This window comes from Phacochoerus africanus, chromosome 6, assembly GCF_016906955.1.
Source record: "Phacochoerus africanus isolate WHEZ1 chromosome 6, ROS_Pafr_v1, whole genome shotgun sequence".
NCBI lineage: Eukaryota > Metazoa > Chordata > Mammalia > Artiodactyla > Suidae > Phacochoerus > Phacochoerus africanus.
This window is the reverse complement of record NC_062549.1, coordinates 39,669,607-39,693,461: the sequence shown is the minus strand read 5'-3', so window position 1 is coordinate 39,693,461 and position 23,855 is coordinate 39,669,607. Positions and strand designations below refer to the sequence as shown.

At 41.1% G+C, this 23,855-nt stretch overlaps 1 protein-coding gene across 2 annotated transcripts in view; it reads left to right on the top strand.

The window, feature by feature from the left end:
* Positions 1-23,855, top strand: part of CPQ (carboxypeptidase Q) — a 373,724-nt gene that overhangs the window by 39,598 nt on the left and 310,271 nt on the right. For both annotated transcript variants that reach the window (XM_047783560.1, XM_047783561.1), the window contains exon 2: positions 14,246-14,453. In XM_047783560.1, the coding sequence (XP_047639516.1) occupies positions 14,246-14,453 (208 nt within the window). The remainder of the gene's footprint in view (positions 1-14,245; positions 14,454-23,855) is intronic.

Genomic DNA, 23,855 nt, shown 5'->3' with positions numbered 1-23,855 from the left:
AGTAAAAACCAGAATGAATAATGCAGAAGAACGAATCAGTGATATGGAAGATAGAATAATGGAAATCACTCAATCCAGTCAACAGACAGAAAACCGAATCAAAAAACTGGAAAGCAATATAAGAGACCTATGGGATAATATAAAGCAGGCCAATCTACGCATAATAGGAATTCCAGAAGGAGTAGAAAAAGATAAGGGGATGGAAAATATATTTGAAGAAATTATCGCTGGAAACTTCCCAAATCTAAAGGATGCTGGGTTCAAGATACAAGAAGCACAGAGGGCCCCAAACAAACTGAACCCAAACAGACCCACAGCAAGACACATCATAATAAAAATGGCAAAAGTTAGTGATAAAGAGAGGATCCTAAAGGCAGCAAGAGAAAAACAGAATGTTACCTACAAGGGAACCCCCATAAGAATATCAGCTGACTTCTCTACAGAAACACTACAGGCCAGGAGGGAATGGCAAGAGATATTTAAAGTGCTCAAAGGAAAAAATATGCAACCTAGAATACCCTATCCAGCAAGAATATCATTTAAAATAGAAGGGGAAATAAAAATTTTTTCCAACAAACAAAAACTTAAAGAATACTGCAACACAAAACCCAGGTTAAAGGAAATATTGAAAGGGCTTCTCTAAACCAAAAAGAAAGGAAGGAAAGGGAAGAAAAAAGAAAAGAAAAAAAAAAAGGAAGAAGAGGAAGAACTAGGACTGAGGAAACTGCAATCAGAGAGCAGTCACTCAAATAAGCCAGCGTACAGATTTAATCATGAACAGGCCTCAAACAAAATAAAATTAAAAAGAAAAAAATAAAAAAGAGTCATCAAAACCATAAAATGTGGGCAAGGGATGTTAGGAAGTCAATAACCCTTTTTGTTTGTTTGTTTGTATGTTTCTCTTCTTAATTTTAATATAGTAATGAAGTGTTTGAACTTACAGGACCATCAGGCTAAAACACACAATTATGGGAAGGGGTTAGCATACTTAAAAAACAGGGCAAATACAAGCCAAAAGCAAATATTGCATTCGCAAAAAATGGAAAAAAAAACACTCAAGCAGGTAATAACAGGAGACCATCCAACCAAAAGAAAAAAAAAAAAAGAAAGGAAGAATGGAGAGCCATTGAATCAACTGGAACACGAGGTTCAAATGGCAATAAATAATCATCTATCAATTATCACCTTAAATGTCAATGGACTGAACACCCCAATCAAAAGACACAGAGTGGCTGAGTGGATAAAAAGGCAAAAACCTTCAATATGCTGTCTACAAGAAACTCACCTTAGGACAAAAGATACATATAGATTGAAAGTGAAAGGGTGGGGAAAAATATTTCATGCCAATAGACATGACAGAAAAGCAGGAGTCGCAATGCTCATATCAGACAAAATAGACTTTAAAACAAAAGACATAAAGAAAGACAAAGAAGGACACTACTTAATGATTAAGGGATCCATCCAAGGAGAGGATGTTACTATTGTCAACATATATGCCCCAAATATAGGAGCACCCAGATACATAGAACAAATATTAATAGACATAAAGGGAGATATTGATGAGAATACAATCATAGTAGGAGACCTTAATACCACCCTCACATCAACGGACAGATCCTCTAGACAGAAAACCAATAAAGCAACAGAGATCCTAAAGGAAACAATAGAAAAGTTAGACTTCATTGATATCTTCAGGACACTACATCCAAAAAAAGCAGAATACACATTCTTCTCAAATGCTCATGGAACATTCTCAAGAATCGACCACATATTGGGACACAAAGCTAATCTCAATAAATTTAGGAGCGTAGATATTATCTCAAGTATCTTCTCTGACCACTATGCCATGAAATTAGAAATCAACCATGGGAAAAGGAAAGAGAAAAAACCTACTGCATGGAGACTAAACAACATGCTACTAAAAAACCAATGAGTCAATGAGGAAATCAAGAAGGAAATTAAAAACTACCTTGAAACAAATGATAATGAAGACACAACCGCTCAAAATCTATGGGATGCTGCGAAAGCAGTGCTCAGAGGGAAATTTATAGCAATACAGGCCTTTCTCAAAAAAGAAGAAAGATCCCAAATTGACAACTTAACCCTCCACCTAAATGAATTAGAAAAAGAAGAACAAAAAAGTCCTAAAGTCAGCAGAAGGAAGGAAATTATAAAGATCAAAGAAGAAATCAATAAAATAGAGACTCAAAAAACAATAGAGAAAATTAATAAAACCAAGAGCTGGTTCTTTGAAAAGGTAAACAAAATTGACAAACCCCTGGCCAGACTCACTAAAAAGAGGAGAGAAAGAACCCAAATAACCAAAATTATAAATGAAAAATTTATAAATGAGAAATCACAACAGATACAGCAAAAATACAAAAAACCATAAGAGAATACTGTGAACAACTATATGGCAACAAGTTTGATAATCTGGAAGAAATGGACAATTTTCTAGAATCTTACAGCCTGCCAAAACTGAATCAAGTAGAAACAGACCAACTGAACAGACCGATCACTAGAAATGAAATTGAAGAGGTCATAAAATCACTCCCTACAAATAAAAGTCCAGGACCAGATGGCTTCACAGGTGAATTTTATCAAACATATAAAGAGGAATTGGTGCCCATCCTCCTTAAACTCTTTCAAAAGGTTGAAGAAGAAGGAATACTCCCAAAGACATTCTAGGATGCCACCATCACCCTCATTCCAAAACCAGACAGAGATACCACCAAAAAAGAAAACTATCGCCCAATATCATTGAGGAATATAGGTGCAAAAATTCTCAACAAAATCTTAGCCAACCGAATCCAACAGCATACCAAAAAAATTGTACACCATGACCAGGTTGGGTTCATCCCAGGTTCACAAGGATGGTTCAACATACGCAAATCAATCAGCATCATACACCACATTAACAAAAAAAAAGTCAAAAGTCATATGATCATCTCAATAGACGCAGAAAAAGCATTTGACAAAGTCCAACATCCATTCATGATCAAGACCCTCGCCAAAGTGGGTATAGAGGGAACATTCCTGAATATAATCAAAGCCATTTATGAGAAACCCACAGCAAATATAATCCTCAATGGGGAAAAACTGAAAGCCTTCTCACTCAAATCTGGAACAAGACAGGGATGCCCACTCTCACCACTGCTCTTCAACATAGTTTTGGAAGTCCTAGCCACAGCAATTAGACAAACCAAAGAAATAAAAGGCATCCATATAGGAAGAGAAGAGATAAAACTGTCACTGTATGCAGATGACATGATACTATACATAGAAAACCCTAAGGACTCAACCCCAAAACTACCTGAACTGATTGATAAATTCAGCAAAGTAGCAGGATATAAGATTAACATTCAGAAGTCAGTTGCATTTCTCTATACCAGCAATGAAATATTAGAATACAAAAATACGATACCTTTTCAAATTGCACCTCACAAAATCAAATACCTTGGAATACACCTGACCAAGGAGGTAAAGGACCTATATGCCGAGAACTATAAAACTTTAATCCAAGAAATCAAAGAAGATGTAAAGAAATGGAAAGATATTCCATGTTCCTGGGTTGGAAAAATTAATATTGTAAAAATGGCCATACTACCCAAAGCAATCTACAGATTCAATGCAATCCCTATCAAATTACCCATGACATTTTTCACAGAACTAGAACAAACAATCCAAACATTTATATGGAACAACAAAAGACCCAGAATCGCCAAAGCAATCCTGAGAAACAAAAACCAAGCAGGAGGCATAACTCTCCCAGACTTCAAGAAATACTACAAAGCCACAGTCATCAAAACAGTGTGGTACTGGTATCAAAACAGACAGACAGACCAATGGAACAGAATAGAGAATCCGGAAATAAACCCTGACACCTATGGTCATTTAATCTTTGACAAGAGGGGCAAGAACATCAAATGGGAAAAAGAAAGTCTATTCAGCAAGCATTGCTGGGAAACCTGGACAGCTGCATGCAAAGCAATGAAACTAGAACACACCCTCACACCATGCACAAAAATAAACTCCAAATGGCTGAAAGACTTAAATATACGACAGGACACCATCAAACTCCTAGAAGAAAACATAGGCAAAACACTCTCTGACATCAACATCATGAATATTTTCTCAGGTCAGTCTCCCAAAGCAATCGAAATTAGAGCAAAAATAAACCCCTGGGACCTCATCAAACTGAAAAGCTTTTGCACAGCAAAGGAAACCCAAAAGAAAACAAAAAGACAACTTACAGAATGGGAGAAAATAGTTTCAAATGATGCAACCGACAAGGGCTTAATCTCTAGAATATATAAACAACTTATACAACCCAATAGCAAAAAAGCCAATCAATCAATGGAAAAATGGGCAGAAGACCTGAATAGACATTTCTCCAAAGAAGATATACAGATGGCCAGCAAACACATGAAAAAATGCTCAACATCGCTGGTTATAAGAGAAATGCAAATCAAAACTACCATGAGATATCACCTCACACCAGTCAGAATGGCCATCATTAATAAATCCACAAATAACAAGTGCTGGAGGGGCTGTGGAGAAAAGGGAACCCTCCTGCACTGTTGGTGGGAATGTCAACTGGTACAGCCACTATGGAGAACAGTTTGGAGATACCTTAGAAATCTATACATAGACCTTCCATATGACCCCGCAATCCCACTCTTGGGCATCTATCCGGACAAAACTCTACTTAAAAGAGGCACGTGCACCCGCATGTTCATTGCAGCACTATTCACAATAGCCAAGACATGGAAACAACCCAAATGTCCATCGACAGAGGATTGGATTTGGAAGATATGGTATATATACACAATGGAATACTACTCAGCCATAAAAAAGAATGACATAATGCCATTTGCAGCAACATGGATGGAGCTAGAGAATCTCATACTGAGTGAAATGAGCCAGAGAGACAAAGACAAATACCAGATGATATCACTTATAACTGGAATCTAATATCCAGCACAAATGAACATCTCCTTAGAAAAGAAAATCATGGACTTGGAGAAGAGACTTGTGGCTGCCTGATGGGAGGGGGAGGGAGTGGGAGGGATCGGGAGCTTGGGCTTATCAGACACAACTTAGAAGAGATTTACAAGGAGATCCTGCGGAATAGCATTGAGAACTTTGTCTAGATACTCATGTTGCAACAGAAGAAAGGCTGGGGGAAAAATGTAATTGTAATGTATACATGTAATGTATACAGGGGATAACCTGACCCCTTTGCTGTACAGTGGGAAAAAAAAAATAAAAAAATAAAAAAAAAAGAAGAGCATAGGAGAGTTAACATTTCAAAACATAGTTAAATAAAAAGGCCCATTTTGGCATGCCAAGCTGTCAGAGAGTTATTTTATCTCTGGTATAACACTATAATAACATTGTTTTGTACTTGACATAACATAATCACACCAGTTTCTTTCACTTTTGCCCTTGGTTTTTGAAGATGCAATTTAGAGGGAAAAAGGATTTAGATATGAAATACTGAAATCTACTGCAAGTGTGCAGAATTATTTAACGGTACAACAGGACTGCTTGTTTCTTTAGAAGTGACATCAGGTAGGTTAGCTAACTGAGCTGCCAAGACTGTATTTTAATGATCTCTAGGGTGCATCTCCTATTCAAAATTCTTTGTCATTTAGTCTGTATGTGTTAAATCACTGACACTTGCTAAATTCTTTTTCAGATTTGTTTGTTTTCTACTGTTCGGTATTGATCATTTGATCTCTTTGATGTGTGATAGGAGGATGACAGTAGTTATCTAATTTTCACCAGTCTTCCCTAAGATAGTAAATATATTTATTCCATATCTTATCTGTCATCAGCTGCAGATTGTGAACTGCCCTGATAGAAACTTTCCATTTAGGACTCCTATGTTACTCAGCTCAGTAATGCAAGGCTAACACACAGCCCCCAATTCTCTATGGCTTGTGTCAACTGAATAAAAAATGCACCACCTAAAACTTGAGGGTTATGTTTTATTCGTTGGACAAAATCGAGGACTTAAGCCCAGGACACACATCTCAGAAAACTCTGAGAGACCGCTCCCAAAAGGCAAGGAGGAGAGCTAGGATATATAGGAGTTTTGGCAACAAAGACCAGGGTAGTAGGAACATCAAGAGATCACTGTTAATTACAGAAAAGTAGATATCTCAAGTTAAGGAGTTTTGTGCTTTTCTATTATGGGAAGATGCAAAGTCTTATTGAAATGCTTCCTTTGATATAAGCACCTCAGCTATCTGACGCCAGTATCCTGTGTTTTCTCATCCTGGAGGCTCCTTGGGATGCACTGGTGGGGGTGGCAGCAGCTGCTGGCCATTCTGTTTCAATCCCAAGTTCCCTCAGGGCTCACCATCAGGCAGCTGCAGTGTGTTGGCTCACTGGCTGCAAACTCTTCTGTTTGCTGATATGGCAGGTAATATTTTCAACATTTAGGGTGTGTGTGTGTGTGTGTGTGTGTGTTTGTGTGTGTGTTCTCAGTCGACACTTGCAACCACTAAGATTAAGTTGGTAGTTCCTTTGTTTCTCTCTCACTTCTCTTTTTCACTCCAGTATCCAAGCTGAAAAAGAAACCCCATGGGACATGCATTCTTGTGGTTGAGAGTAAAGGGCTCTTAAGAGACAGGCTCTTATGGCAAAACTTGCAGTGGCGCTCAACGTTCCTGCTCAGCTGTGACCACTCATTCACATTCCATTGGCCAGAGCTGTCTCATGGCCTAGCCCAGTGTCATTATGTTCCAAGAGAGACCATATGTCATGTTCTAATAACCTATAATGGAAAAGAATCTGAAAAAAGAATATATGTGTATATAACTGAATCACTTTGCTGTACACCTAACTCAACATTGTAAATCTACACGTCAGTTAAAAAAAAGAGTCTTCCTTTTGAATGATTTGATCACGAAATTTCAGTGTACATATAACTTTCCTCAGGAAAACGATCATTATATAGATTGGGCAGTATGGTTGGTAAAGTGATAAATTCCATAAAGTCCATTTCCCCTAAAATAGTAAATGGTGTCCCCTCCGTACTGCTGCCCAGAGTGTTTCACTGTTCGATTCATTACCTCTGCCTCCCTGCCCTAGTCCAAGCCACTGTCACCTCCCAGCAAGAATGTGGCAGTAGTCCTCTAACTAGCCCTCCTCCAAGCCCGCCTCCTTTTCTTACTGCTTCCCAGCCTTCCAGCACACTAACCCTAGTGATGTTTTCTAAATGTCGATCTCAATTTGCCTGACTACTCTATCCCCACCCAAATTCCTTATGGTGCCTCCCTACACACCCCGAGTCTGCTCTCCCGCTGTTCTGGTCTCACCCTCACTCTCTGCTAACTGTAATCTCAGTGCTCTCCCCACCCACCAACTCCCTTGCCAATGTCCCCCAGTCCATTTGCACTTGTTTCTCAGATCTCACCTTCTCAGCAAAGCTGTCCAGGACCCCCGGGCCATGATAACTAGTCACGAGTCACCAGAGACTCACCTTGCATATCCCCAATATCACTAAGCCGTGTGGGTTGTACTCCTTAAATACCCCTGGAAGTTGATGAGGTCCGTAGTACCTTACACTGCTCACTTTACAGTGTATTCAGTGACAGTGGCTTTGGCGAAAGCCCTCCCTCACACCAATCCTCTTTTCAAGGGAATACCCAGTGGCTGGGGAGAAAGCAACCACTTCAAACTTGTCTCAAAGCAACCGTGTTTCAAACACAATACACCTCATGTTTTAGGGTATATAGGCTCCCTGTGATCATTGCTAAAATTAAACAGTGTACCCAAAGGTGTGACTGCCTTTCCTGCTGTGAGAGCAGTTTGGGTTCTAAGTGATTAGATTGCTAAGAATTGGTCTGTGCTCTGCCTGTGGCCGCCACGCGTTCCTGAGTTGGATCCCTGTACACCTTGAGTGGCCTGCATTGCATGTTGAAGCAGACGTAATGGTGCTCTGGCAGGCACGTCTCCATTCAGGAACAAAATGTGTAACTTCTGTATTTCGGAGGTCAAGGTAAACAAGCTGCTTTGCTTGTGGATTGTCCCCAAGTGCCAGTACCCAGGATGGCTCGTGGTGCACTGCCCTGTTGGCAAAACCACCGCCTCCAGAGATGATATTATTGTGTCCATGGATTCTGATGAAGTCAGGTCTGGGCTTGCTTGCAAGGCAGACAGACCAGGTTTGATTTGAGCCAGCTCTCAGGAACCAGTTTGGAGAGGGTGGGTCACAAGCCTCCAGTTATGACTTGGAGTTGGGCTTGACCTCTTGCTCTTCTCACTTTTGCTCAACTCACAGAGACTGAGTTCAACCATTTTTCCCTGAAAATTGTTTCAAGGAGACTGTTTTCCTTGCCTTCTTGGAATTCATAGAATGATGGGGGTCCATAAATAACTTGGATAAAAATGAGAAGATTTTAGATTGTCTCACTGACTGGTTGGGGGCCTGGCAGGAAGCCTCCTATTCACTGTAAAGGAATCCACTTTTTCATCTGTTTTTGTCTTCCCTTCTTTGTTCCTTACCTGGGAATGCCCTTTTCTTTATTTCCAGGTTGTTGAAATCTTCTAAGGCCTACTGAAAATGTTACCTGATGGGAGACTTGCTAGATATCCCCCAGTCTGAATTGACATTGATTTATGCTACTCTTTCTTGAAATTTTACTTTGTTCTTTCATTCAGCATGTGTGACATTCTGTGCTCTATTTAAAGTTATTGTTTACCGGTTTTCACCCCTCAAGTTTTTAAAGGATAGGAGTGGAACTTATCAAATGTGTCCAGTCTCCAGTGCTCAGCACAAAGTCCACTGGGTAGGAGGCCTGTGAATTTCTCGAATGAATCTGAATCTTTAAGCCTTGTTCTTCCATGAAAAGAATGTTGCACAATCAAAATCTTCTCCGTAAACAGATGGGCACTCAGAAAGGACTGCTCTGGGGTTCTTTTATCTGCTTTGCCATGAATTTGCAATTTCCTTACCACTTCAGGCCAAAATACCAAATTTCCCAGAACAACTCTTATTCTTCCTGCATAACTGAGTCCAGAAAAAAACAGCCGTTCCATCAGACCTAGTAATTTTGTATAGCGCACTTGTATAAGATTACGTGTTAAGAGTAAGATGCCAAGCTTCCTTTCAGATGAGGCTGGAGTATTCTTGTGGGAAGGTTAAGCCTCCTGAAATCAGAATCAGTGTCCTCAGACTTACCACGTTGAACTGAGCCCCAGAGATGTGTTTTTCCATCGGTAGACTTTTTCTTCTTTTAACGGTAGAAAACATTGTAAAATTCTCACTTCGCTGTCTTCCTAGTCTTAACTGTTCTTGGGAGGAATCAGGTCAGAAGAAACTGAGATTAGAGTCTGTATCAAATTCTCCATAGAATAAATGATCCGAGAAACACCACCCACTGCTGTCAGCATCTGTTGTCTCTGCAAGAAGACTGCAGCAGTAATTATGCACAGGGTTAAGTCATTTAAAACAATAACTTGATCAATTTTGAAAATTACATGTGGAGAATAAAAGGGGACCTGAGGATTTTTATACTGTTTTTGTGATGTGATCATCTGTCGCCAGGAGAGTCACTTTGTAATAGGAATATTTTTAGGTTCAGTCTTAACATTTTCTTCTGAACTCACTCCCATAATCCTTTTCATTACTCTTGACAGGCTGGTGGCTCTTGTCCTGGAGGGAAGCACCCCTCCCAGCTTCCCTGTGAATGAATAGATTTGGACCTGGTGTGATAACGCGTTCTGATTAACGAGAGAGATCCTGGGTCGACTAAGAAAAAATAACGGAGAACGTAGGCAGGCTGTTATGTAGTTATTTACTTTTCTTCTTGTTCCTTTGAAAATGAAAATCCTGAGCTTTTCTTCTGATATATTTTATATGTGTGAAAGAAGATAGCAGTGCAGTTAATAGGAGGAGCGTGACCCTTGGATTCAGACAACTGAAAATTCGACTCTTGGTTTCAACCTAATGGTTGCGTGAACTATTTCTATGCACTTCAGTGTCCTCCTAATAACTACTTTGCAGAGTTGCTGTGAACATTCATATAAGCAATCTCAAATATAGCTATTATTTTTATTAATATCAATGTTGCTGACCTACAGAAAACACAAGTTCCTGGAGTATGTATTTTTTGGGGGTGATCAGGGATAACATTATTATTCTTTTTTGGTTTCTTTTTACTCAGTATATGCACAGTTTTCTCATGTGTGTATTTGTGCCTATGAGTGTATGTGACTGAATTTCACATATTACATATCAGGTACTATTTCAGGTACTGTGATAACATTAATGAATAAAATAGGCAAGAATTTCTACCTCCCACAGAGCTTACATTACTACAGTGGATGCAGCTGGAAGCTGATAACTGTTATGAAAAAATTAAGCGGGAAAAGGAGTTCCTATTGTGACGCAGTGGAAATGAATCCGACTAGGAACCATGAGGTTAAAGGTTTGATCCCTGGCCTCGCTCAGTGGGTTAAGGATCTGGCGTTGCCGTGAGCTGTGGTGTAGGTCGCAGACGTGGCTCGGATCCCGTGTTGCTGTGGCTGTGGTGTAGGCTGGCAGCTGTATCTCCGATTCGACCCTTAGCCTGGGAATCTCCACATGCTGTGAGTGTGGCCCTGAAAAGAAAAAAAATTTAGCAAGAAAAGAGAGATGGAGGTAGGGAGTGGGTTACAATTATAAACAGGGAGGTCAGGGCCTAAGATGCTAGTTTTGTGCTCTCTGAGGTTTTCATGTACAAGCTTTCAGAATGGGGGCATGGGAGGAAGGGAGGTGAGGGGGCAGAATAGGAGACTTGCAGGAGAGCAGAAGGATTTCCTTTGTGTAACATGTGTCAAAACAGAAACTAATATGGAAGAGTGAAGTTTTCCAGATGGCTGGTTTTATTTTATTTAATTTGAGCAAAAATCTTCCTTCAATATTTTGTACACACCCTGCCCTGCCTTCCCAAACAGTTGGAACTGAATATAGTCCACCTGCTCTGTGACGGCTCCAGGAGATCCTCGCTGTGACTGTGTCGCGTCTGTTCCTGATCTGTCATGAAGCCAGCCCCTTAGGGCCAGCAGAGATGCTTTTGAGTTTTACCTACGTCATGGCAATGATCGCCAGTTCCACATACAGAAGGCTATTTAAATTTAAATTAATTGGAGTAAAGGTCACTAAAATGTCAGTTTCTGAGTCACATGGGTCACATTTCAAGTGTTCAATAGCCACATGTGTCTAATGGCTACTGTGTTAGCCCAGATCCAGAACATTCCTGACATTGCAAAGAAGCGTCTAAGTATGTGTTTGTCATGTTTCATGATCCTGCCTCTGACGTTTGTTATGGTACTGCCACCCGCTTCCAAACCTATCTCTTCCTTTCGATTTGTTGTTTTTGTAGGTTTAAGTACTAGATTTAGAATTGTGTATAAAGTTAACGGTAAGCCGGCTCTAAGAGCAGAAGAGCTGTCTTATGTCCAGGTACCTGAGTTTTCATACTTGGAATTTATATTTCTATTCTGACTGCCCGAGGCCTTTTTTGCTTGGTTTTGTTGTGTAGCTGTGCTCTGGGTGGTCAGAGAGTCAGACTGCTGAGTCATTGTGGGAGAAGTGCTATCAAACTTTAAAGGTAACATTGCACTTTTATGGAAACGCTTTAGACCCAGTCACCAGCCCCTTATTTGGAGCAGTGCCACTAAAGGAGAGTTTATTGACTGGCTGCCTATACACACCAAGCAGTCTGTTAGGCCAGGAGATACAATCAAAAGTGAACACGGCCCTAAACCCCGAGGAGGTCACCGTTTTGGTGGCAGAGAACATCAGAAATAGGCAGAGTTTCATTGTCTAGTGCCCAGGTATGGCCAGGACACTGAAGGTCCAGAGGAGAGGGGTGCATGAGCCAGCCTTCCTGAAGGTGATGGAAGTGGGTGAGATAAAGAGACCAGAGGCTGGGGACGGATTCTTAAATGACATCCTAAGGGACACATGGGTGTTAGTCACATGGTGATGTTGGGAGAATGGGGTCAACAAGACATGATGTGCCAAAGTTTAAGTTTAATATTGAAAGAATTTAAAATGAGAGAAAGCCTGTGTGTATTGTGATAGACAGGCTTTGAAAGGTATGTTGAAATGATGGGTAATTGGCAGAGGGGCAGGGGGATGGTGACAGAGGCTGACCCGACTTTTTAGCAGTTCAAGTCATACACTCTGGAAGTTAAGTTTGAGGGAGTTGGGCGGGAGGCTGGACACTAGTGGAGGTGGGTGGAGGAGGAGGGAGTCGTTGGAGCCCAACAGAGAGATAACGAGGGCCTGATGTGAGAGAGTGGAATGTGGTAATCAGGGGACCTGCTGTCAATCAGTATTTAAGGGGGTAACATTAGCAGTGTTTGAGGACTGATGAGACATGGAGGATGTGAGAGAGAGGAATCAGTGATAACGCTAAGCTTTTAGGAGAGCAGATTAATTTGAACTCTTCTTCCAAGTTCCTGGTGATAGGTTTTGACCTGGTGCTGCTACTAGTGTTTTGCATCAGCAGCTCTGGTGTCCAGGTTAAAGCTGTGGCTCTATAGGACTCCATCACTCACATTTGTGAAAAGAACTTGAACCCTAGACCATCGTGAAACACTACCCTTGTACAACTTTAATTTTGCAGTGGCCCATGAAAATTTATAGAAATTTGGCTTCATTTCTAGTGGCTGCAATCCAGATGCCAAAATTACCCCATTTGCTGGGACATCCCTTGGGTGGACTGTTGAATCTGTTACTCATTAGGAACAGCTGAAAACCATCAACAAAATTCCTGTGCTGTGCCAACAATAACGCCAGTCAAATTTCAAGGTAACTCCAGGTTTCAGAAAGTTATGAATCTCAAAATCTGCCCAGCTGAACCCTTATTTGTATTTTTACACATATTCATCATGTGAAAAAGCTAGTGGCTTCCTTACTTCACATAATTGTACATGGCTCTTCTTAGATTATAAATGAAATCCTGAGTTCTGAACGTTGGTGGAGACATTCTTATAGATCTGTAGTCAATCACTTGAAAGTAAAAGTACAATTTCAGTCCGATGGTGGTGGAACCAGAAGTCAGAGAGGAGCCAGCCCAAAGGGTCCATTATGATGGAGACCATATTGAAAGCAAGAATTCTTTCATACCTGCAGTACATTTTAAGAGGATTTTCCAAGCCCCAGTGATATTTTAATGATGTCTGTTAAGCTTCCAGAAGAACCCAGTTCTCTAGTTTGTAAGATTAAGGAGGTATGCCAAAATCCATGTTGATACTTGGGTCCTCACTGACATATTTCATGCCTGCGTGGCTGCAGCCACAAAACAGTAGGCGCCTGCCACGTTCTTTTAGACAGTTATATTTAGCTACTGCATCTGGCCTTTGTTGCTAAATATTTTGTTTTCTTGTCACTCTAACTGCACCATCAAATTGAATCTTCGGTCGTCTGGCAATTTTTGAATGACTTCTTAGAAGCTGTAAAACCGTGTTCCCTAATCAGAAGGATTTGGACAAGGCTTATGGTATGAGGAAAGATGACCATCTTTCTAGAAATTATGGGACAGTTTATACAGCATCTTCAAAATTTTTATCTGAAGAATAAATGGTATGCTTGGTGATGCACAAGTACTGGCAATTGAGAAGCATGGGAAATTTCCACAGTTTTTAAACATGTTTGATACCAAGGAGGAAAAAAACAAGCTGACTTTTCATGGCTCTTGAGAGAGGTTACATTAACCATTTGCTCAAAGTTGGATTTATGAAGGTCATTGGCTCCTAAGAACCTTCTTCGTCAACTGCCCTCCTTTGTATGATGTCAATGAAGGTTGTTTAGCAACACAGCAAAATAGTTCTGTGAAAAGATAAATATGCGTTTCATTAATCCCAAGGGGAGCTTTCTAAAACACATTTTTTAAAAAGTAAATAATTAGTGTCATTCTGTGAGACTCATGGCTTCTTAGGGTGGAAAAGAAGGAAAAAAGGACATCTTTTCAAGCCATTTGTGATTTAATACCAGCTGGACAAGTGGGCTGAAAAACCTTGTGAATTATATGTTATATTAGTTTGCACGCTTTTTCTCGTTCTTGAGAAACTGGCCAACCCCCACAGTCTTTCGTCCATGGGGCAGATGGCTCTGAAACTTTGATCTTTGCAAGCCAGTTTGTCAGATGTAGTGGACAGAACATGTGTGACCTTTTTGTGTGTCAGTGCAGCCTGGCTGATCGGAAACCATACGTTCATCTTGAATGATTTTTATTTCCAGGGATTACAGCAGAAGTTCTGGTGGTGACCTCTTTCGATGAACTGCAGAGAAGGGCCCCAGAAGCAAGAGGGAAGATTGTCGTTTATAATCAACCTTACAGCAACTACTCGAGAACAGTGCAGTACCGCGTCCAGGGGGCTGTGGAGGCTGCCAAAGTGGGGGCTTTGGCATCCCTCATTCGATCAGTGGCTTCCTTCTCCATCTACAGGTTGGTCGTTATGTTCCTTTGAAATGCTTTCAAAACCCCAGGTCTTCTATGAAAGAGAAGCTCCTAGGAAATGAAAACAAACCAGTCAAATGAAAATACTGATCCTTCATGGAATTTTCCCCTATCCCATATTTGGTCATTTGTTTGTCATGTCTTCATTGCCCCTTTCAGGATTCCAAGCATCACTTGCGCATTCCTTTAAAAAGTTTTCCACATCCACGATGATGCCATAACATTCCTTCTATAACCAATATATTTTATGTATTTGCACCGGAGGGAGAACTGAATTCACGTCTGCATTTCATCAAAGATTCCGAATGACCTCAGAGGAAGCCAGGCATTTTTTTTTTTTTTTTCCATTTTCGCTAGAGAAGTGAAATAAAAATAAAGTGGGTAAAGTGGAAAGAGTTGGGGAAGCAGAGCACCTTGGATATAGACCTGGTTCTGCTTCTGAAGAACTATTCGGCCTTAAGAGTGTTCTTATTTTTTTAATTGAAGTGTAGTTTCAGGTGTACAGCGTGATGATTCAGTATTTTTGCAGATTATACTCCCCAAGTTATTATGAGATAATGGCGATAATTCCCTCTGCTGAACAATGTATTATTGTTCCTTATTTAGTTTATACATAGTAGTTTGTACCTGTTAATCCCTTACCCCCTTAGGAATGTTCTTAAAACTCTTTGGGCCTCACTCTTCTCCTTTATTAGTCGGTGATGATGAACACTCATTTACCAAATGATTTTATCTATAAAGGTCTATGTAAACGTTTGGTGGTATTTTTTGAGGGTCACGTCGTAAGTTTTGTCTTTTTCTTTGTAGTTCTGATTGGGATCACTGCAAAGCACTTTATCGACTTTCAGTCTTAAGAGGAAATTTGGCATTGCAGTGGGTAAACAGTCTAAAAATCGACCTGAAGACATTGGGCAGAGTTTAATAGCTACAAATGGTAGCATCACCTATCAAGGATAAACATGGATGAAAGAAGTGCCATTTTAGTGTTATAGCCTGGTCTCTGTAAGATTAGAAAAACATGCATAAATAACTGCAAATAGCATTTATTTGGATCTCAAACCTAGATCTTTAGATTTTTGTGTAAAGGAATGTCTTGTTATTCTGCACATGTGCTCTTCGGAGCTGGAGACACAGTTGCCTGACCTTAATTAATTATCACCCTACACCTTTGAAAAGAAAATAACTGAGGAGACATCAGCGACTAGGAAAGCCAGGTAGAAAGCTTTCCAAAAGGGCAGAGAAAAGGAAAGGAAGTTTTTCTTTCACGGGGATAAGTTATCTTCCTGGGGAGGAAGATGGGGCTTGTTAAAGCCACTTGTTAAAAAGTTCTGTGAGAGAAAACCTAGTTACAGTGATGTCATAGGGCTAAAAATAATGCTCTTTGTAGAGTCTTTAAAGGTTTGGTGACTAGTGAAGTAGCAATTCGACCATATTCTTTTGGATGGTTAATCATCCCAGGAGGGAAGTCCTGAAATAGCTAGCTTACTTCCCAGAATCCCTCAGTTACCCCTTAGAATAACATACTCAGCAACTTGTGGTCACTCACCATGATTTCACTGGTCATGAGGCCTAAATTATGGAGCCAGTCTGTTGCTTTGTGAAACTAGGTGATTGCCAGAAACATTTATTTAAGAACTACTACTCATAAGACTAATAAATTCCCAGATGACTTAATGCACAGCAATCTGCCAGGGTTCATTGGCATTTTTTTTTTTTTTTTCCTGGTGTAATGAGGACATCTGGAAACCTAGGCTGTAACCTAGGAGCACCAGAAGAATTTTATCCAGCCTCTAAGATTTAAGGTTGGCAACATGTAATGTGTATTCAAATGCCGTTTTTCTTAATATTTCTAGATCCGGACTGGTTCTAATTTTTTCATTGATTTTATAGCCAGACATGTTTCAGTGGACTCTTTTTTTTTTGTTTATATATTACTCCCTGAATTTATTACATTTATAGTTGTACAATGATCATCATAACCCAATTTTATAGCATTTCTATCCCTAACCCCCAGCACATCCCCCCACCCCCCAACCTGTCTCCTTTGGAAACAAAGTCTGTGAGTCAGTATCTGTTCTGCAAAGAAGTTCATTGTGTTCTTTTTTCTTTTTGTCTTTTTCGGGCTGAACTGGAGGCATATGGAGGTTCCCAGGATAGGGGTTCAATCAGAGCTGTAGCCGCCAGGCTACTCCAGAGCCACAGCAATGCTGGATCTGAGCTGCATCTTCAGCCTACACCACAGCTCATGGCAATGGCAGATTCTTAACTCACTGACGAGGCCAGGGATCGAACCCATGTCCTCATGAATACCAGTCGGGTTCATTAACTGCTGAGTCACGACGGGAACTCCGACTCTTAACTTTTATAACCCCATATTGTCAACATTTATAAATATAAAATAACATTGCCCTTTATATAGTACTTCAGACCGTTGCACACACGTCATCTTGGTATCTTATCTAACAACAATCCAATGGACCAAGCAGAAGGAGACTATCATCCCCATTTTATAGAAAAGAGAGAGATAAATATTAACATGTTTAGTTCTTGCGTCTTAAAAATGAAAACTAAAAAGAAACAAACTCTCTTTGTCCACTTCAGGCTGATTATTTTTTAGGGCCAGTTTTCCTTGAAGAGTATTCTATATTCCTATCTCTAATTCTTTATCTCTCCTGAACTCTGCAGACCATTTTTTTTTCTTTTTTTTTTTTTTGGCTTTTTTAGGGCTGCACCCGCGGCATATAGAGATTCCCAGGCTAGGGGTCTAATCAGATCTGTAGCCACCGGCCCACGCCACAGCCACAGCAACTCCGGATCCAAGCCCCTTCTGCGACCTACACCACAGCTCATGGCAATGCCAGATCCTTAACCCACTGAGCAAGGCCAGGGATCGAACCCACAACCACATGGTTCCTAGTCGGATTCGTTTCCGCTGCGCCATGGCAGGAACTCCTCTGCAGACCATTTTAACCTGGCTCTTCCCAGTACTAAATGGAAATTATTAAGGTCACAAATAGCTGCCTAGCTGTCAAATATAATGGACGTTTTTCAGGCCATCATCTTTAATTCTCTGAAGCATTTCTTACTATTGACTACTTTCTTCTTTCTTTCTTTCTTTCTCTCTCTCTCTCTCTCTCTCTCTCTCTCTCTGTCTCTCTTTTTCTGCCATACCCATGGCCTGTGGAAGTTCCCAGGCTAAGGATCAAACCCAAGCCACACGAGTGACCCAAGCCACTGCAGTGACAATGCCAGATCCTTAGCTCCTTAACATGCTAGGCCAATAGGGAACTCCAATGACAGCCTTTTCAGTATCTCTTCTCTTTGGCGTCTACGGCTTTCTCATATTCTCTCTTTCCCTAGCTCTCCTCTTTCCCTCTTTCCACTTTCTCTTTTCCTTTTCCTTCTCTGTTTCTCTGACTTCTCACTCTGAATAGTCTACCTAAGCAGTCCCATCATGCTATGGCTTCAGCCAGCACCTATGCTGTGGCCCTTTCCAAATCAATCCTTCCTGTCCCTACCCCTTTCTGATCTCCAGGCCAGTACACCCAACTACCTGCTGAGTCTTCATTTGGGTGTTCCATAGCTAGCTCTTTTTTCCTTTCTCCTTTCCTTCCTTTCCTTCCTTCTTTTCTTTCTTTTCTTTCTTTCTTTCTTTCTTTCTTTCTTTCTTTCTTTCTTTCTTTCTTTCTTTCTTTCTTCTTCCTTCCTTCCTTCCTTCCTTCCTTCCTTCCTTCCTTCCTTCCTTCTTTCCTTCCTTCCTTTCTAATTGAGCTCATTCTTTCACCTCTCTCCTGCATTTTCTCAGTGAAGAGAATGCCATCTGTTCTGCATTCTGAGTTAGATGGTCCTTGATTACTTTTTTTCTTGCCCCTTATCCATCATTTCTAATGGTTATTACATCTCCCAGCTTCTGCTCTGTATCAGTCATTTCAGCAAATACACATTGAGCAGCTCCATTTCCCAACATCACTCCACGTTCTTCTAGTCAGGGGTCACTAAGACTTTCCTAGTGCACCCCATTTCCTCAAAGTCCATGACTTTGCAAATGCTTTTTCCTCCGCAACTTTTCGATCCCCTTCTTCACTATTTCACACCATCCTTCAGTTTATCTGAAGTGTTTCTTCTTCTGGGGAGCCTTCCCTGATATCCAACTCCAGCCCAGGTGAGCTACCTCTTTTGGGTAGCTCATGTCAGCTGGTGTATATTCTGCATCAAAGTCTTGGAGGTAGTTTGGGTGCTTGCTTTGGTGGGGGTAGACTAACTGTTGCAACAAACAACTTAGCCACTTAACACAACAGGAATCTCTTTCTTACTCACATAATGATTCTAGGAGGGTGCTCCGCAGGTAGCCGTCTGCTCCTTTCCATCTTGTGCCTCCATCACCTCTAAGAAATCAGAGTCTTCTGCGGGGTCCTCTGCATCCATTTGGCTAATCAGGAGCTGGGGAGAGAAAGTCGATAATCAAGGGAAAGGTTTCCCGTGCCAGGCCTGGCCATGGCATACCTTGCTTCCGCTTACATTCCACCGGCCAGAATGCAGTTATGTGAAGGCCAGAAAGTTTGGTCTATCTTCGTGCTCATGGTGAGAGGAAAGTTAGTTTAGTGGACAACTGGGCAATGCACTCCAACGGCCTGACTCTGCACTGGATTATAAATTCCAGGAAAACATGGATTAACTCTCTATCCCCATAATCTAGTATAATGTTTGACACATAGTGGTCACTCAGGAAATGACTATTGAAAGAATCAACTTGTCTGAGGTTATGGGATCACTTAAGGTAGGGCTCTTTCCCTAATCAGGTGACCTGATGCCTTGTGCCCTCTGACCAAGAGAGCCTTTATGTAGTACATTCAACACAACAACTTTTTTTCTTTTTGCTTTTTAGGGCCGCACTCACGGCAAATGGAGGTTCCCAGGCTAGGGGTCCAATCGGAGCTACAGCTGCCAGCCACAGCCACAGCCACAGCCACTCGAGATCTGAGCCACGTCTGTGACCTATACCACAGCTCACAGCGCTGGATCCTTAATTCCCTGCTCAAGGCCAAGGATTGAACCCGCAACCTCATGGTTCCTAGTCGGATTCGTTTCCACTGTACCGTGAGGGAAACGCCATAACTTCAACTTTTATGACACTTTTCTCTGTATCTGGAGGAAAATATCCAGATGCCATTGTGCCAGCTTGTATCTTTTTTCTTCCATAATATTCGTGAACAGTGATGTTTTGAGTCATACTTAGCTGTATGGCAATGGGCAATACTGAATTCTGTTTAAGAAGCACGTGGGACTCAGCAACACTGAAAAACAGAAACTGTGTTGCTGCTTGACTTCAAAATTCGAGGGTCTCCTAACGGATAAGAAATGTGTTGTATCATGTGACTTGTCACCTGTCAGGTCAGTTATCAATATTTGCCAGCCGTTTTGGAAGTACAGCAGTCACGTGATCGCATGACAGATGTCCTCAAAAGGCAGTTCATTACGTGCCGTAATACCCACTATCTGGGTTCTTTGTTGTTAGTTCTGTGTATTTGCATTATTAGTGTTTTTGTGCTGAAATTTACTTCAAGGAGATTTTTCCTTCATTGGTGCTTTTATAATGACTTTTCTCTTGTTCAATATTAAGTATCAAGTGGGATCTATCAAATGGGGACTCCCATTAGAACATTTTTAGTTTTTCTATGTGTAAAATACATTTTGCCTTTGTTGTAGAAAATTGAAGGATAACATAATAAGAAATTTAAGTTCAGAGGAAAGCTGCTCTATGGAACCAAATGCCCTGTGTTATTTCTTAATCATATTTTTTTCAGGAAATATTTATTGAGAGCTTACCTGTTGCTCAGAAGTTGCCAGGTACTAGGGTTGCTAGATGAATTAGATATGTTTTTGTTTCCTCAGAAATATTCTATCTGGCTAAAAGAGAGGAAGGCAAGCTTAAAATATACATGATTATGGAGTTCCCGTCGTGGCGCAGTGGTTAACGAATCCGACTAGGAACCATGAGGTTGCGGGTTCGGTCCCTGCCCTTGCTGAGTGAGTTAACGATCCGGCGTTGCCGTGAGCTGTGGTGTAGGTTGCAGATGCGGCTCGGATCCCGCATTGCTGTGGCTCTGGCGTAGGCCGGTGGCTACAGCTCTGATTCAGCCCCTAGCCTGGGAACCTCCATATGCCGTGGGAGCGGCCCAAGAAATAGCAACAACAACAACAAAAGACCAAAAATAAATAAATAAATAAAAAATAAAAGGAAAATTAAAAAATATATATATACATGATTATGATGATATATTTTATATTTAGTGCTAAACATGTGATGGGGGAAGGGACAAAGAAAGGAAATTGACATTTATTAACTACCTGCTTTGCTTTGCACTTTGCTTCTCTGAAGGCTTAAATAGTTTGTTTCAATTAATTCTTTCTTTCTTTTTTTTTTTCTTTTTTTTTTTTTTGTCCTTTTTTGCTATTTCTTTGGGCCGCTCCTGCGGCCTATGGAGGTTCCCAGGCTAGGGGGTCTAATTGGAGCTGTAGCCACTGGCCTACACCAGAGCCACAGCAACGCAGGATTTGAGCTGCGTCTGCAACCTACACCACAGCTCACGGCAACGCCAGTCGTTAACCCACTGAGCAAGGGCAGGGACCGAACCCGCAACCTCATGGTTCCTAGTTGGATTTGTTAACCACTGCACCATGACGGGAACTCCCTGTTTCAAATAATTCTCTATGCAATTCAGTAGACATTGTTTATGTCTACTGTAGATATTGTTTATGTCTCTTTTACTGAGGGAGAAACAGGTTCAGAATGGTTAACAGACTAATCAAGGTACACAGCTAATGAAAGAAGTAGGCTTCATTCACACTTAGAGAATCTCTGGCTCCAAATTCCATGCACTTTAGATTCCCCAAGCCACCTGGAAAGCTAATATGCTATCTATAGGAGTCTAGAAGAGATAGCAGAAGTCAGTGAGAATGTGGCTTTTGGGTGTACTCCATGAAAAGGTTGAACTTGACCAAGAAAAGGAAGGTGGAAAGATATTCTATACATGATCAAGGCAAGAAAGTGGGAGTGCGTGATGCATTGGGTTATGGGCAAGGCTGGAGCCAGGTTTCACTGGAGATCAGAGAAATGCAATTTCGAGGTGAGAGGAAGAAACCTGCTATATGAAGAATCCAAAGTACCAGATTCAAGTTTAATGTGGAGGAAATGAGAAATCGTTGATTATGTTAGAGTTGAGAAGTTATGCTTTAGAGCTTTTTTCCTCTAAATATCCCTGGGATATCACCAACTTCACGTGGGAGCTTTTTGATATGCAAAATAGTCAGGCCCCACCTGAGACCAATTAAATTAAGACAAGCTTAGGGGTGGGGTTTGAGGTTTTAGCAGCCCTCCAGTGATTCCGGTGTTGTTAAGTTTTGGAAAGATCAAAGATGATGCAGCTTTGAGACGATAAGACAGGGTGCTGCTTTAGCAATGCAGATAAGAAATGATGAGGACATACCTGATGGCAGAGAGAATAGAAAGCAAGAAACAGCAGGAGGGTTTTGGGCTGCACCCTGCAAGCCTGCAAGCCTTGTAATTGCCCAATCATGGGACTGAAGAAAAAGCCTGGAGATAGTAATAGAGCCATCAGTGATTTATTGGATAGGCAATGTCACAAGTCTGAAGCAAAGTCCTGGAGCAACACCCCTCTGTATATGGCAGGCAGGCCATGGCAGCGGTCTTCACTACCTGGGGGAGAAAGAGGTACCATTTATAGGGGGAACAGATGTCAGAGTGGCTCAGCAGTTACCAGGGAAACCAGCAACTGGGGCAAGAGGCAAGCATGCAGGCATTAACTGATTAAGCCCCATGATTAGGAGGATTGGATAGTCATGTGAGATGTAGGTGACGGTAAAGCAGTGACTGGTTGAGCAGGGGATATACAGAGAGCAAGAGAACAACCATCTTGGGTGGCCTGATCATACCCTCCCTCCATACATAACCTAGATGACCCTTAAAATTTTGTTTTGCCTCTCTTTCGTGATATCCCTAGGGTTAGGTATGTAGAGGTACACTGCAACCGAGTGCCACAGATGAAACATGGACAACAGTGGCTAAAGAGTTTCAAGAATAGGATATGGAGTGTGCTAAAAATAGCGATTTGCCAAGAAGTGATTTACCAAGAGGTGAGCAAATTTTGGAGCCAGGCTCTTGGCATCAGGATAGGAAGAAGATGAAAATCTTTCCGCCACGTTGTCAGTTGTTCCCTCATGGTCCCATTAGCTGGGGTGGATTTTCCATGGAAATCCAGAGGAGGATGATGATGGCATCTCACTGCAGACCCAGCAGTCGGACTTATTTCACAGTGTGGCCACCGTTGTAACTCAGTCCACGTGCCTGTCCTGGTTCCAACATATCCCACTGTGCTTGACCTACTTTTTGTTTATATGTATATATTTGCCTAGTTATCCATCTTGGGGAAAACTGATCAGACAAGCTCTGATTAGAAGTATGTCAATGGAGAAATGTTTTAGAGGCTATACATTTTATCAGTTACACTAAATTGTTATGCGAACATTGTACATCTGTTTTTAGCAGTACACCTAAAGCAAGCAGTGTTACACTTTTAAGTACTATGCTCTGTGACAACTTTACTAGAGAATTCTCTTTCTATTCTGAAAATTGGGGGGCAACCGTATGGTTAGAAGTAAAACAATAACTTTCGGAGTTCCCATCGTGGCGCAGTGATTAATGAACCCAACTAGGAACCATGAGGTTGTGGGTTTGATCCCTGGCCTTGCTCAGTGGGTTAAGGATCCCGAGTTGCCATGAGCCATGGTGTAGGTTGCAGATGCGGCTCGGATTCCATGTTGCTGTGGCTCTGATGTAGGCTGGCAGCCATAGCTCTGATTGGACCCCTAGCCTGGGAATCTCCATATGCCACAGGAGCGGCCCTAGAAAAGGCAAAAAGACAAAAAAAAAGGAAGTAAAACAATAACTTTCATTGTTGATATCGAAACAAATATTTGGTAAACAGTTCAATTAAATTAGCAAGATGGGTCTTTCAGACCTGGTCTAGACTTTTGGTCAGTTGTCTACTATTGCTCTCATCTTCTTTTCATAACAGTGTAGACGTCCTTTGGGGTTAGCAGTCCTTCCTATAGACCAGTCCAATGCAGAGGCCCTTCTTTTTAAAAAAATTTTTTTTAAATAAATTTCATTGGAGTGTAGTTCACTTACGATGTTGTGTTAATTGCAGGTGTACAGGAAAGTGAATTGGTTATACATATTCTTTTCCAGAATCTTTTCCCATATAGGCTATCATAGAATATTGGATAGATTTCCCTGTGCTATACAGTAGGTTGTTGTTACTTACCTATTTTGTATATAGTAGTGTGTATGTAACAGTCCTAACCTCCCAA